The sequence below is a fragment of the Lepisma saccharinum genome, chromosome 21, assembly GCF_977018435.1.
Source record: "Lepisma saccharinum chromosome 21, izLepSacc3.1, whole genome shotgun sequence".
Taxonomy (NCBI): domain Eukaryota; kingdom Metazoa; phylum Arthropoda; class Insecta; order Zygentoma; family Lepismatidae; genus Lepisma; species Lepisma saccharinum.
Genome location: NC_139249.1, coordinates 10532377 through 10545404, shown reverse-complemented (window position 1 = coordinate 10545404; position 13028 = coordinate 10532377). Strand labels below are relative to the sequence as shown.

The 13028-nt window shown below is 38.5% G+C and overlaps 1 protein-coding gene across 4 annotated transcripts in view; it reads left to right on the top strand.

Annotated features, from left to right (window-relative positions):
* sli (slit guidance ligand) overlaps positions 1 to 13028 on the top strand; it is a 710118-nt gene that overhangs the window by 678752 nt on the left and 18338 nt on the right. For all 4 annotated transcript variants that reach the window (XM_083142573.1, XM_083142572.1, XM_083142575.1 and 1 more), the window contains 6 exons: positions 985 to 1148; positions 5504 to 5720; positions 7877 to 8016; positions 8311 to 8480; positions 9639 to 9846; positions 11797 to 12031. In XM_083142573.1, the coding sequence (XP_082998699.1) occupies positions 985 to 1148; positions 5504 to 5720; positions 7877 to 8016; positions 8311 to 8480; positions 9639 to 9846; positions 11797 to 12031 (1134 nt within the window). The remainder of the gene's footprint in view (positions 1 to 984; positions 1149 to 5503; positions 5721 to 7876; positions 8017 to 8310; positions 8481 to 9638; positions 9847 to 11796; positions 12032 to 13028) is intronic.

Sequence of the window (13028 nt, the reverse complement as noted above, 5' to 3'; positions counted from 1 at the left end):
ATACATGTACTATATGCATGGTAAAATTCTCACTGCTCTAAGAGAAGTCCTTAGTTAGTAGCATATGCAGAGGGAGGAACTGATGGGGCTGCAACCCCTCCAGAAATTTTGAGAAAATAAATATTTTCAAATGGAAGCAGTAAGGAATTCATGGGAAAACTAGTGGTAACTGTCTTGAAAATGAATCCCAATTCGCATTTTTTTTTCTTTGAATACATTTTAGAAGAAGGTTAATAATAGAAAAATTACAAGAATTTTGTAGTGTATCTTGTCTCTATCAAGAATGCAACTGTGATATGCGCTTTTACAATTCCAATCCTCTCCGGAAAAAAAATCATGCATACGCTAGGTCTTTGAGTTCATGTATTATTAATAAATAAGGGTGGCCAATGTACATTATTTAATAATGAATTCTTCTGTCAATATAGCATCCTTCTTATTCTAACATATTGTGATGTGCGTATTACTCACAGCTAAATAATGAAGAAATTTAAGAAAGATTTAAGATCAGTTACTTACGTGTGCGAGTACGATTTGTCGATGAAAACAACGTTTCAGAAGTCAAGACTGCCTCCTTCTTCAGGTTAATGCGTATTTCTTAGGCACCAAACATGGTGTCATGTTAAAAAAGTGTTAGTTGAGGATCCATAACCTTTAACCTGTACTTTCAACTAACACTTTTTTAACGTGACACCATGTTGGGTGCCTAAGAAATACGCATTAACCTGAAGAAGGAGGCAGTCTTGACTTCTGAAACGTTGTTTTGATCGATAGATCGTACTCGCACACGTAAGTAACTGATCTTAAATCTTTCTTAAATTTCTTCATTATCCTTCTTATTCTACTTTTTGGAAGATGGTTATCTGAAAAGAAAAATTTTAAAAATTATTATACAATCGGAAACAATAATCTGCTTTTCTTATGTTTACAGAGCATGAGCGCAGGTAAGTTTGCAGGAGAATAAAATACTCTTTATTCTTGTAGGGCTTTGGGTGCAAATCCGTTCTACTGTGACTGTAACCTGAGGTGGTTGGCAGAATGGGTGAAGCGTGACTACGTTGAACCAGGCATTGCTCGTTGTGCTGAACCCCATCCAATGCGAGACAAGCTTCTCTTGACAACTCCTGCTTCCACTTTCCAGTGTAAAGGTGAGTTAATACTTCCCTAAATATCATTTTGAATGTTACGTTCATGAAGCTTAGGCCTGCTTAAGACGAAAGCATTTTCCTTACCACTTTTCTTAACAATTGTGCCATGACCAAAAAGCTACCGTGTAAAGAGAGAAATCTTATGGCATTGCAGATGCCATGGCATATTTCATGGCATTTTCTAAGGATAGAACAGGCTCTACCCAAAAAAAAACAGAATAGCGCTGCGCTGGGCGGAGCATCCATAGTACGAATTTTTCCCTCTAGGCAAGCGTCGAGCAACTCATTGCAAGTTCAGTACACTCAGTGGCTTCGCTGTGGAAGGTTGTCTCTGGTCATGTTTTTTTTTTTCGTAAAAGCAGTTTCGCTCGCACCTAGTTTTTTGTGATGGCCGATGTAAGAGAACAGCGTGCAGCTGTGAAAATTTGTCCAAAAAGATGGCAGAAACTGTTGTGATGTTGAACACAGCTTACAAGGACAGCACTATGGGGAAAACTCATGTGTACGAGTGGTTTACTCCCTTCAAAAAAGGTGACATGTCGATTGATGACAAACCTTGTTCTGGACGTCCGTCAACTTCCAGAACGGACGGAAATGTTGACAAAATTTGTGAACTTATGCTCGAAGACTGACGACGGACCATTGAAAAGCTGGGGACGTTATCTGGACTATCTTGGAGCTCGGTTCAGCAAATTTTAACGGAAGATTTGGGAATGGAAAGGGTCGCTGCGAAATTTGTGCCACCACGACAATGCTCCTGCGCACACAGTCATCTCAGTGCACAAGTTTTTGGCAAAAAACAGCATGGCTCTCTTGGCCCACGGCCCTTACTCACCTGGCCTCGCTCCGTGCTACTTTTTTTTTTTGTTTCCCCAAATGAAGAGGGACATGAAGGGACAGCAATTTAACAACATAGAAGAGGTGAAGAAAAAACTAGGAAGGAGCTGTCAGATGAGTTTGAAAAATGTTTCCAAGAATGGAATCACAGATTGGACAAATGTATTAAGTGTCATGGAGAGTACTTTGAAGGTGATAAGGTTGTTTTGTAAAAAAAAGAAATGTTTTAAAAAACATTCTGGTTTCTTTTGGGTACACCCTCGTATTTCCGTAGCATTTTTCATAGCATAACCAATCAGAAGCAACCTCATGGTCACGAGTGCAAATGTAATGGCAGTCGCGTGAGATGTAAACAACGTATCACTTCACACTTTTAAACAACGATAACTATTCAACCGAGAGGAATAACGCTTCGTATTAAATGGTTTTAGGTAGAGAAGAATGGAACTGATAAAATACATACTTTACAACGTTTACTGTACACGCATGGAAGAATACTTTAGCTTTTTCAATGGTAAACACCGTGCACACAGCAATGACGGTGTAACTCGACGTGCCTTTCATGCTGTATAGATTGTACATTGTAAATGAAACAGCTAACCAAAATGTTTCATAAAATGCTTTTGTGTAAAGTACTACCTGTTATAAGATTTTTGGAAGCATTTAAGTAGCATTTATACTAGCGAAAATATTAAAGGAAATGCTTTCATCTAACGCCGGCATTAGTGTCAAACACTTCAAGAGTAGTCACTTTTGTTAGCTCTGTAGCAATGTTTCTCAAGTGCCAGGTCACAGCCTGGTACAGGGCCCTGGCATCATTTACACAATGCCGACACAGGTTCTCCTGAAGTTTGCAACTTGCAGCCTGAGCTGGCAATCACCTGGAAATATGGTATTTAGTTCGTGGTTCAGAGGAATTCTTTCTTGTCAGTGCTGGTGAGAAATCAAAACTGTTGAGAGGGGTGTCACCCGTGCAGCCTCCAAATTTGAATTACAACTGCGTGGCCCTTCTTGAGTTAGGACTTGCAGCCCAAGCTGGCAACCACCTGGAAAGAGGGTCTTTCATTCTGAGTTCACCAGCGAAAAGAGGAAATTCTTTCTCGCCAGTGCTGGTGAGTGATCAAACAATCTAACCACGGGTACGCTGCTTCCCACTCCAAATTTGGAGGTTGACGAACATGCAACAATATTCTGATTAATTGGAAGTTTTCAGTGTTAGAAATGGAACAAGCCAATGAAAATCAGTATGAATTTCATGTTATTGGCCAGAGGAAACTAAGAGATTCAGTTGTTGTCAACTAATTTAAACCAAATTTTATATTTGTCAATGAGCCTAGACATGATCGAATTAATACTCTCTCTCTGATTATGCCTTAATTTATTTTCCTGTAGTTTACGGTTATTACAAGCATAAGAAAACAGTTTTTCGTTGTGACGTTTCAGGATAACACACGCTCCCTTCATCAGACATTTATTTTCATTTTGACTAAAGATACAGTTATAACAGTGGTTAGCAATTTTTTAAACAAAAAGAATCCTTTTTAAAAATGGATGTTGTCAATGTTACATAGCAACTTAACTGTGAAAAGAAGCAGTCTGTTTTATTTTTATTCCAGATAAAAAATTTTGATCACATTATTTTTTTATTTAAAATTATGAATCCCAAATATCATCATGTAATTCAAATTCATCATTGTTTTCACAAAGTCTCTTGATGTTTTCTGTTACATTAAATTTTAAAGATGGTGGCTTGCTCCATTTGTGAAAAATAAAACTCCATACTGGATCTATGTTACCATTTTCATTATTTAATTTATTCCAGTGTTCTTCTGCGATGAACGAAGCTTCCCAGACTGTAAACTACAGGAAAATAATTCTACAATGCAAGCAATGCCTTAATTTATTTATTAATATTAAATTTCAAGAGTACGTATTAATTAACAACTGCCCCACCATGCCCCCCTAGTCGCTGCCACTGATCAGTAGTTCTGAAGCCCCCCCCCCCCCCTCCCTCTTCTGCATTTTCTTAAATTCGAACAGTGGTGAAGGGACACTTTCAAAGAACACCTATGTCCAGACTGGAATTTGAACGTGGGACCCCTGGCATCGTAGCATGCTGTGCTTACCATTCCACCATGGAGGTCAGAAAAACACTGTCTGCAATTTTGCCGATACATTGATATGCATGGATCAGCTGATTCCAATAGGTAAAAGTAAATTTCCCATGCAATTTGCACCATGCCATGAGACTACACCATGGTGGATGTGGGTGTAAGGCCTTACACATTCTTCGATCTTGGCCATTTTGGATGTGATCACAATCAGCATCACTCTGGCTGCCTTTACTTCCTAGGGTTGCCCTCAGGTACCCATTCATTTGAGGCTGGGTGAGCCCCAGGGTTGCTTTATTCAAGGACAACCCTACTGAAAATTCTGTATGCTGTTTTCAATAGATCAATGGGTGTTTTGAAACATCTACTGTTTTCAGTAGCTGAACTGTACTGCTAATGTTTTCTACTGTTTTTGGTAGTCCAACTGATTCTTCTATCTTAAGTAGTTGTACTGTACTCTGAATGTTTTCAGTAATATAATTGTACAACTAACATAATTTATTGTGTTCAGTATATTGCTGTCTGAAAACAGTACTCCTGTCAGTAATGAAAATTTTCTTATCTATGCAACTGAAAATGCAATGGAAAAATCGTATAAACAACTAAAATAAATGTATGGTATAAAAAAAAAGAAGTAAAGTTCTCCCCTGTGCTTAGCACCATGCCATGAAGGCGTATAGGGGGTGTGGGGGTAACGACCCACACTTTCTTGATCCGGTCATGAGTGGGGTGATGTGATCAGCATCACGCCCGTGACCACCTTTACCCCCCAGGGTTTCCCCCAGGTACCCATATCATTCGACGCTAGGTGGGTGCGGGGGCCGCTTCCAACGTTACAAAAGTTCCCGGATTTGAACCAGCCGGGGATCCAACCTGGGACCTTGAGCATGGTAGTCAGACGCATTACCGACTGAGCCACCGCGGCCAAATGTATGGTATAGCATGTGGAATTTGCTACTTAGGAATGTGTTCACACAACAAAGAAATAAAAAAAAAGTGAACACTTTTTTAAGTGTGTAGCTTCATTGTAGTTAACGCACTTGTAGAAAATTGAAAAACATACTCTTTTATACATAAGTTGACATATTGTTCTTCCTATATTCACACAAAAACAGCAAAAAATTAGTTTAAATGAAGACCTGACCCTCACTGCTTGAAAAACCAAAACAAGCCGTAAGGCCAGAAAAATTCCAACCTTAGATCACCCACTCCTGGAATCAAACCTGGGTCTACAGCCTAGCAGTCAGGTGCCTTACCGACTAGACTACCATGGCTTCTGATACCAATAGAGTCCTGATTAATATGTTGTATCTAGTAAAAGGGTAATAGCCTTTCCTTATGTAAGTTCACATGTGAAAGTTCAGACAAATTTATAAATCAATCGCTCCTTTGATTCTCTGTTTCCAGGAAAAATCAGCTTTGATATTTTGGCAAAGTGTGATGCTTGCTTCACGTTCCCATGTTCTAACGACGCTACTTGCCAGGCTCTACCTAATAGGGACTATGAATGCCAGTGTGCACCAGGCTATCATGGAAAGCACTGCGAGTACATGATAGATGCTTGTTATGGCAACCCATGTAAAAATGTAGGCACATGCAAAGTTTTGGAGGAAGGACGATTTAGGTAAGTGATACGTTGTTACCACACTTAATCTTTTCATGGTGCTAATATTCTGTGATTATCTTGACTTGGTATATATATTTGTCTCTCTGTCTATTTCTTTTTCCACCATTTTTTGTTTCTGTAGTTTTTTAGATAAGTTCTTCGTACACAATTTGTAAAATATTGTTCGTAAATGTTTCACCAGTTGGACATTGATTATTAGTAATGTCTTCCTTGGTCTATGTTAATGCAGCAGAATAACTTTGGTGGGGGGAAGGGGTGACACAACTTGGAACCTGAGCTCCTAATACGTTAATAAACCTGAAATTTGGGGGAGCAAGTGCCTTCCTTGGCCCCCAGTTTTACCTATGTTAATTAATGTAATACATATATAATAATTAGTAATTATTATTTTATTGTCTTTACTAAGACATAAAAAGGTAAAGTGTTCCCCTGTGCTTAGGCGTATAGGTGGTGTGGGAGTAACGCCCCACACTTTCTTGATCCAGTCGTGAGTGGGGGTGATGTGATCAGCATCACGCCCCTGACCACCTTTACCCCCCAAGGTTTCCCCCAGGTACCCATGTCATTCGACGCTGGGTGGGCGCCGGGGCAAACTTCCAATGTTAGAAAAGTTTCCAGATTTGAACCGGCCGGGGATCGAACCTGGGACCTTTAGCATGGAAGTCAGACACGTTACCGACTGATCCACCGCGGCCACTAAGACATGAATTTACTAAAATTTTATTTTTATTTTTATTCTGTACTGTAAGGTGTTCGTTAAACAATTATTCCAAATTTTGTTCAATTTTTTTCATTCACTTACCAGAAATACAGCAGTTGCATAAACCTACATAGGAACAGAATATGTCATTTCTATGAATAATCATGCATGCCATTCAAATTAAGGAAACAAGTCTCTCCTGTAAATTTAACACATTGTATAAAATATATTCAAAGATATACCTAAAGAGAAAAACAACCACTTTCAGATACACTAAATACAACAATGTGCCATAAGTCAGCATATTTTAGCATATTTTTGACACATTTTGTTTCATATTTTACAGTGGAAGCCCAATTTTACATTTTCTCACATTATGTATTTGATCTTAATGGTTTCAATGAAGCAAAATAATATGAAATTTCCAGGATTTTATATATTCTTGCAATTGAGGAATTACCAGTTAGGTCCCTTAAACATAAAATCAAGGTTACACCATAATTGTCTAGACACAGGATAAGCTAGAAATATACGTGAGTTGTTAGAAATCATTGTTTAAAGATTATATTTTAGTGGAGGAGAGAGAAATCATGTGATTACTGAACTGTCGATAGAAGAAGATCTCTTGAGAATACAAAGTATTTATAGTCTGTTACAATTTCTACAGCTGTGAAATATATATTTTTTTTTAAACCTTGCATTAAGCACATCATTTTCTGTAACGTGCATAGATGCCTGGTGTATATCTGTCCCCCAACGGTTTAGCTACTGTATCTTTAAGGTATGAAATACATCGTGAATTATACTGCCCATGCATGCTACATTCTTTCCTTGTCTTTCTTCTAAGATGAGCAGAAATTATCTCCTGCAATTTCTAAATGATGCAATATTATAAAGTTAATGTTAGTCCTATGCTTGGGAGACAATAGTTCCCTATGTGCATAAATACATAACAACTGAAGCAGTGTCATGTACACTTTCGTCACTAACACATACCTATGGGTGCTCCCCTTCCTCACTTACCTGCTTCTGTATAACATCTGTATCTGCTATGAGCTCTGTCTTTCTCACGTTGATAATTTTCTTGTTACATATTTATCCCCTAAGCTTTATATGTTAACTTTATAATAATATTATGTGGCTTGAAAGTGCAACAGAACAACACAGCCTAGCTTAGAACAAAGATAAAGAGAGAACGTTCAACTAAACAAAAGCACCCACGTGAAGTATTGTTCACAGTGTTGCAATCTGTACCTCACGTGCCTAATGAAGGATTAATAAAGAACTAAATTCTATGCTACAATAACTCTTTGAGGACCAAGACATGCCATCATGCCTTTTTGGCACTACTTTCAGACCAGAGACCACTACCATTATTTGCAAATTTTCCATGTCGTCATTGTTTCTACATGCATCTTTGTAACACATAAATGAAATACTCTTTTTTTTGCAGTTGCCACTGTCCTCCAGGATTTACAGGAGATCGTTGTGAATCAAATGTGGATGATTGTGCTGATAATAAGTGTGAGAACAATGCTACATGCATCGATCTAATTCAAGCGTATGAATGCCAATGCCAACCTGGTTTTATGGGTTAGTACAGTTAATTATTTACTTCTATTCTTTTTTTTTCCTTTCTGCATCACACTTCATTCACACATGAACCAAGATCATTGAAATTATTTATTGCAAATTGGGTGATATTTTCCTATGAGTAAGCTGCAGAAAATTCATGTATTTGGTATTAATATTTGATATTAATTTCATCTGAGTTTTGCTAATGTAAAAACTGTTGGCATTTTCACTTCATGCACTGCCTACATTACTTGTCATTATGAGGTACAAACTTTTGCTGCTCTTATTCACTTACAACTCTATTTCATGCAGGAGAGTATTGTGAAAGGAAGATCCCATTCTGCACAAAGGAGTTCAATCCATGTAAAAATGGAGCACAGTGTGTGGACCACTTCTCTCATTACACATGTGAATGCATTGTTGGATACAGTGGTGAAAACTGTTCCGTCAACATTGATGATTGTGAGAACAACATGTGCCAGGTAATTGTGTTTACTTTTTCCTCCTAACTTCAAAATATTGTGTACTGATAATTAATTTCACAATAGAAGGAAACACATATCTTCCTATTTCAGTTATTTTACACTGCTTTTTTACCTCTTAGATTAATCAATGGTAATGAATTGAGTAAGTTAATTCAGTGTTCTACTAGTGTCATTGTGATTAAAGTAGATGTCCAAATTCTGCAAGATATCTGCTTACAACACAGTCCATCTTTCCTAAAGGAAACAAGAAGAAGTTGATATTTGTATCATTCATCTGTCATATTTTTGGAAGAAAGCAATTCCTGTATTAACATTACCGGTACCGCCTTAATATTTTCCTATTATTGATCATCTTTCTATCCAAAATTTATTCTAATTCTGTTTGATTTACCTCTTTAACAATTTGTAGAAACTTTTGTACATAGTGCTGCCATCTCTGTTTATTCATATAAGTTCACTGCTCTTGTGGCCAAATGTACAAAGTGAATTATTGATAAATGTTTTTTTCTTCTTCTTGAATGTGTGAAGAGTTGAGCTACTAACCCACAATTTATACAACGTAAGTTAACACATTCCCACCCTTAAACGTCCATGGTTATTTTAAAGTATGTGCTTGTATTTCCCCGTAAACAACTAAGTTCGTTTAGCTGTGGTTCCCATTTTTTCATATTTGTTTTTGGCATTTTCTCCCCTCTCCCCCCCCCCCCATCATGTTTATTGGTGAACCAAAGGGGCACACCACATGACTTTGTGGAGAGGTCCAATGTGGAACCTGAGAGCATGTATGGGGCACCAAATTATTGAGGACTACAGGGACCCTCAACACATTTCGATCCTTCGAGGACCAATGGGGGATCATCTGCAGAGAACACCAGTAGGAAACCTCGAAGAGGTTGCGATCCTATCAGCCGGGCAGAAAAAGTCAATGAAAAAGCGTCATTTGCAGCCTCCAAGGTGCCATTTTGACAAACTCGAAAATTATGGCGGCAACATTTTGGATTTAGAAAATACCTGGGCTGGCCGTTTAAATGCCCCTCCCAGACCTGGGAGTGAATGTGTTATTAAATTATAATTTATTACAATTTAATGTAAGCATAGTTTGTGAATGTGACCTTATTCCTAGTTATTAAAAATAACATCCTTCTTTCCCTACAGAATGGCGCCACCTGCATCGATGGAGTCAATGATTACACTTGCAAGTGTACTGGTGATTTCACTGGGAAGTTCTGCGAAATAGCTCCCATGGTAGCCATGTTGTATCCTCAGACATCACCTTGTCAACATCATGACTGCAAGAATGGGATCTGCTTCCAACCTCAGGGATCCAATGACTACATCTGCAAGTGTGCTCCAGGATATTCAGGTAAGGACTTATTCCTCGTTTTCCTTCAAGGATTACATACAGTAGGAGGTTAAAAAGATCCTAAAATTCAGTTGTGCAAGAGCACATTGCATGGGAGATTACTGTACTGTGTGCACTTTTCATGCAACACACATTCATATCCGAGATGATGAATAACCCAAGGCCTATGATGCACTCCCCCAAAAAAAGTAGAATATTCCCCACCCCCTTTATACCGAATTATTTACTCAAAATTATTTTGGTCAGACAAAATTTGTGGAACAATATAACAGACACATTTAAGCAATATATGTTTACGCATGAAATTGAAAGAAAAGGCACGGCTCACTTTCATGTTTGCTAACATAAAACGTACAAAACTGCTCAGGCTCACTGCTATTGTTAGTGTACCGAATCTTATTCTTAACATTTTGTCTGCTTGACTAACCTTGTATTAATATGAACCGACACCGGCCCCTGTGGCGGAGTGGTTAGCACATCACACTACGGCGCCAGGGGTCCTGTGTGACTGCCTACCTATTCTCGTAGCACTTCTGGCAACCGGAGAATCGCAGGGGACCAACTTCCTTACTGGGATTTTTACCTTTCAGGCTTAAGCCACATACGCTTACTCATACAAAATGTCAAAAACAAGTCTGGTGTTAGTAATTTCAGGTTTTTATTAATTTTCACATGCAAACATGCTTGAAATTTATTAGTAAACAATCCGATTGAAATGCATTGCAAAAACTTACAACCACGGCTTCCATTCAGCTAAGGCACGGAATATCTCCACACTCCTATTCCTCTATTTTATACAATGGGATTGCCAATATGGCTTTTCTTTACATCGCTGCTAAAGTTATAATTCATACAGCGTGATTGCCATTGTAGCTTTTTTACACATTGCTGGCAAAGTTGTAATTTGTACAGCGTGATTATTTTTTTATATACAACATTTTCAACTTACTTTTGATCTGTCATACCTGGGTTCGAATCCCAGCCTGGGCATGGCTGGTGTTTCATCAATTTCATCATATCATCACTCATCCCCATCTTCACAAATTAGCCAAAAGTGGCACAAAAAGCGAAGTAAAATACAGCAAATCAATCAATCAATCAATAATGTGAACAGCATGTCCCCCCCTCCCTTCAAACCTATTCTATAGGCATAAGAGGTGGTGTTTCATTTCAACCCCATCGCTGGGATCACCCACCACAGGTAGATAGAGAAATTGTACGTAATAACAATAACTAAGAATCAGTAAGAAAATCAAAGGAAACAGTCCCCCTACATTTTTGTGTGAAGATTCTATAGAATTGTTAGCTAAACTATAAGATTTTGTCCCCCTAAAAAAAAATCCCATGATGCAGGCACATCATGAATCCCTCCTGTGGGCACCCGTGAGCAGTACTTTATTGCTTGATTGTGAGGATTGTCCAAATATGAATAGGAATGGGTAGAATTGGCCCTAGGGAGGAGCAACTCGGGCACTTCCCCAAAGCCAGGACTACCTACCGACTGCCGGCCTCACTCCCACATGACTTAGCAGAGGTGGGAGATAACCAACCAGTTATGGGGTGACATGTGGTCAGCACAACAAACTGCCAGTCATTGTAGCTTTTCCATGACCAGGTTATGCTACTCATTCCTAGCTTTCTGTTGTCTTCGCGATATTGGGTGGCCACTGGTTCCATACACATGCTGAAATCTCAGGAGAAAAATTGTTGCAATTACCCCAGGAAATTCAAGCCAGCGTACATCCTGTAGCCTGAGCCCAAAGCCTAACACTTTAAACGCCTGGCTACATTGTGGGACTATCTGTACATAAAGTGGATTTAAAACAAAAAAAACTCAAATAATGCATTTTGATACCTTGTACATTCATAAGAAGTTTCACTTTTAGCCATAGAAACGAATTGTAAAATACAAGTCCGTCTGATTTTTATTGGTTTATTTTTTTCTTTTAGGAAAACGCTGCGAGTACCTGACAAGCTTGAGCTTCATTCACAATAATTCATTTGTTGAGTTGGAACCTCTGAAAACTAAACCAGAAGCTAACATCACCATAACATTTGCCACGGAAGAGGAGAACGGAGTTCTTTTGTATGATGGAGAATCACAACACCTCGCTGTGGAACTGTTCAATGGACGGATAAGAGTCAGTTACGATGTTGGAAATTATCCAGTTTCAACAATGTACAGGTAAGATAACTTTGTTGTTCTTGCACCAGGTTCTGCAAAAAAGTCCCATCTTTTCCAGAAAGTAATGAAAGAGTGTTTGCCTTGACCAGGAAGAACTGTTTTTACGCAAAATAATTTCCAGCACAATTGATAACTTTCTCTCAACAACACACAAGCTCATTTATGCTTTTCATGAAGAACTGCTTTTGTGCTGCAAAATAGAATGCAAATGCCCAGAAAACCAAAAATGTTCACAAATCAGGAAAAAGCTCAGCATGTCCGCTGGTATCACGAGACCCGGTCACCACTAACAGTGCAGAGGAACTTTCAAATGTACAGAATTCTTTCGTCTACAATATCTGCCATCAATAAGTTGGTATTTAAAAAATTGAATTTATCTTCAGTCCCAAATCCTGTCGAGTCCAAGAAACATTGTATGGAAAGATGCCACCCGATGTCAAGAGCATTAATTCTGGATTCCTTGGCACTGACACTGCTACACTACAGCCACATTTCTGAAACCTGCAACAAATGAACTTGGGTAGTTTTCCAACATTTTGACACCACTTTCACATCTCTACATTGCATATAGCGGATATGAATAAAGTTTGTAATCAGGGAAAGACTTCTGGGACACCCGGTTTAATACGGTTCACAAACCCCTGTGGGAACCCCTGCCTTTAAATATTTTCTTTTCTTCATCTAATGCATTAAATATGGTGGATTTAAGGTGTACATTTTTTACATATATATTTTAGAAATACATACAAAATGTATCTATAATAATCATCCATAATGTTGGAAGGGAAAAAATCCCCCCCCCCCCAAAAAAAAATCTCGATGGCACAGTCTGCACCATAACCATCTCCTATGGGCACCCCTGTCTTGGGAACTTTGGTTGATAGTTCATTGGAAGACAGCCATGGGTACAATTGATCATAAAAGCTATTACAAAATCCACTTTTCATCACAGGTAATGACGGAACCCAATGGGGGGCCTATCTCTTGTATCATGAGC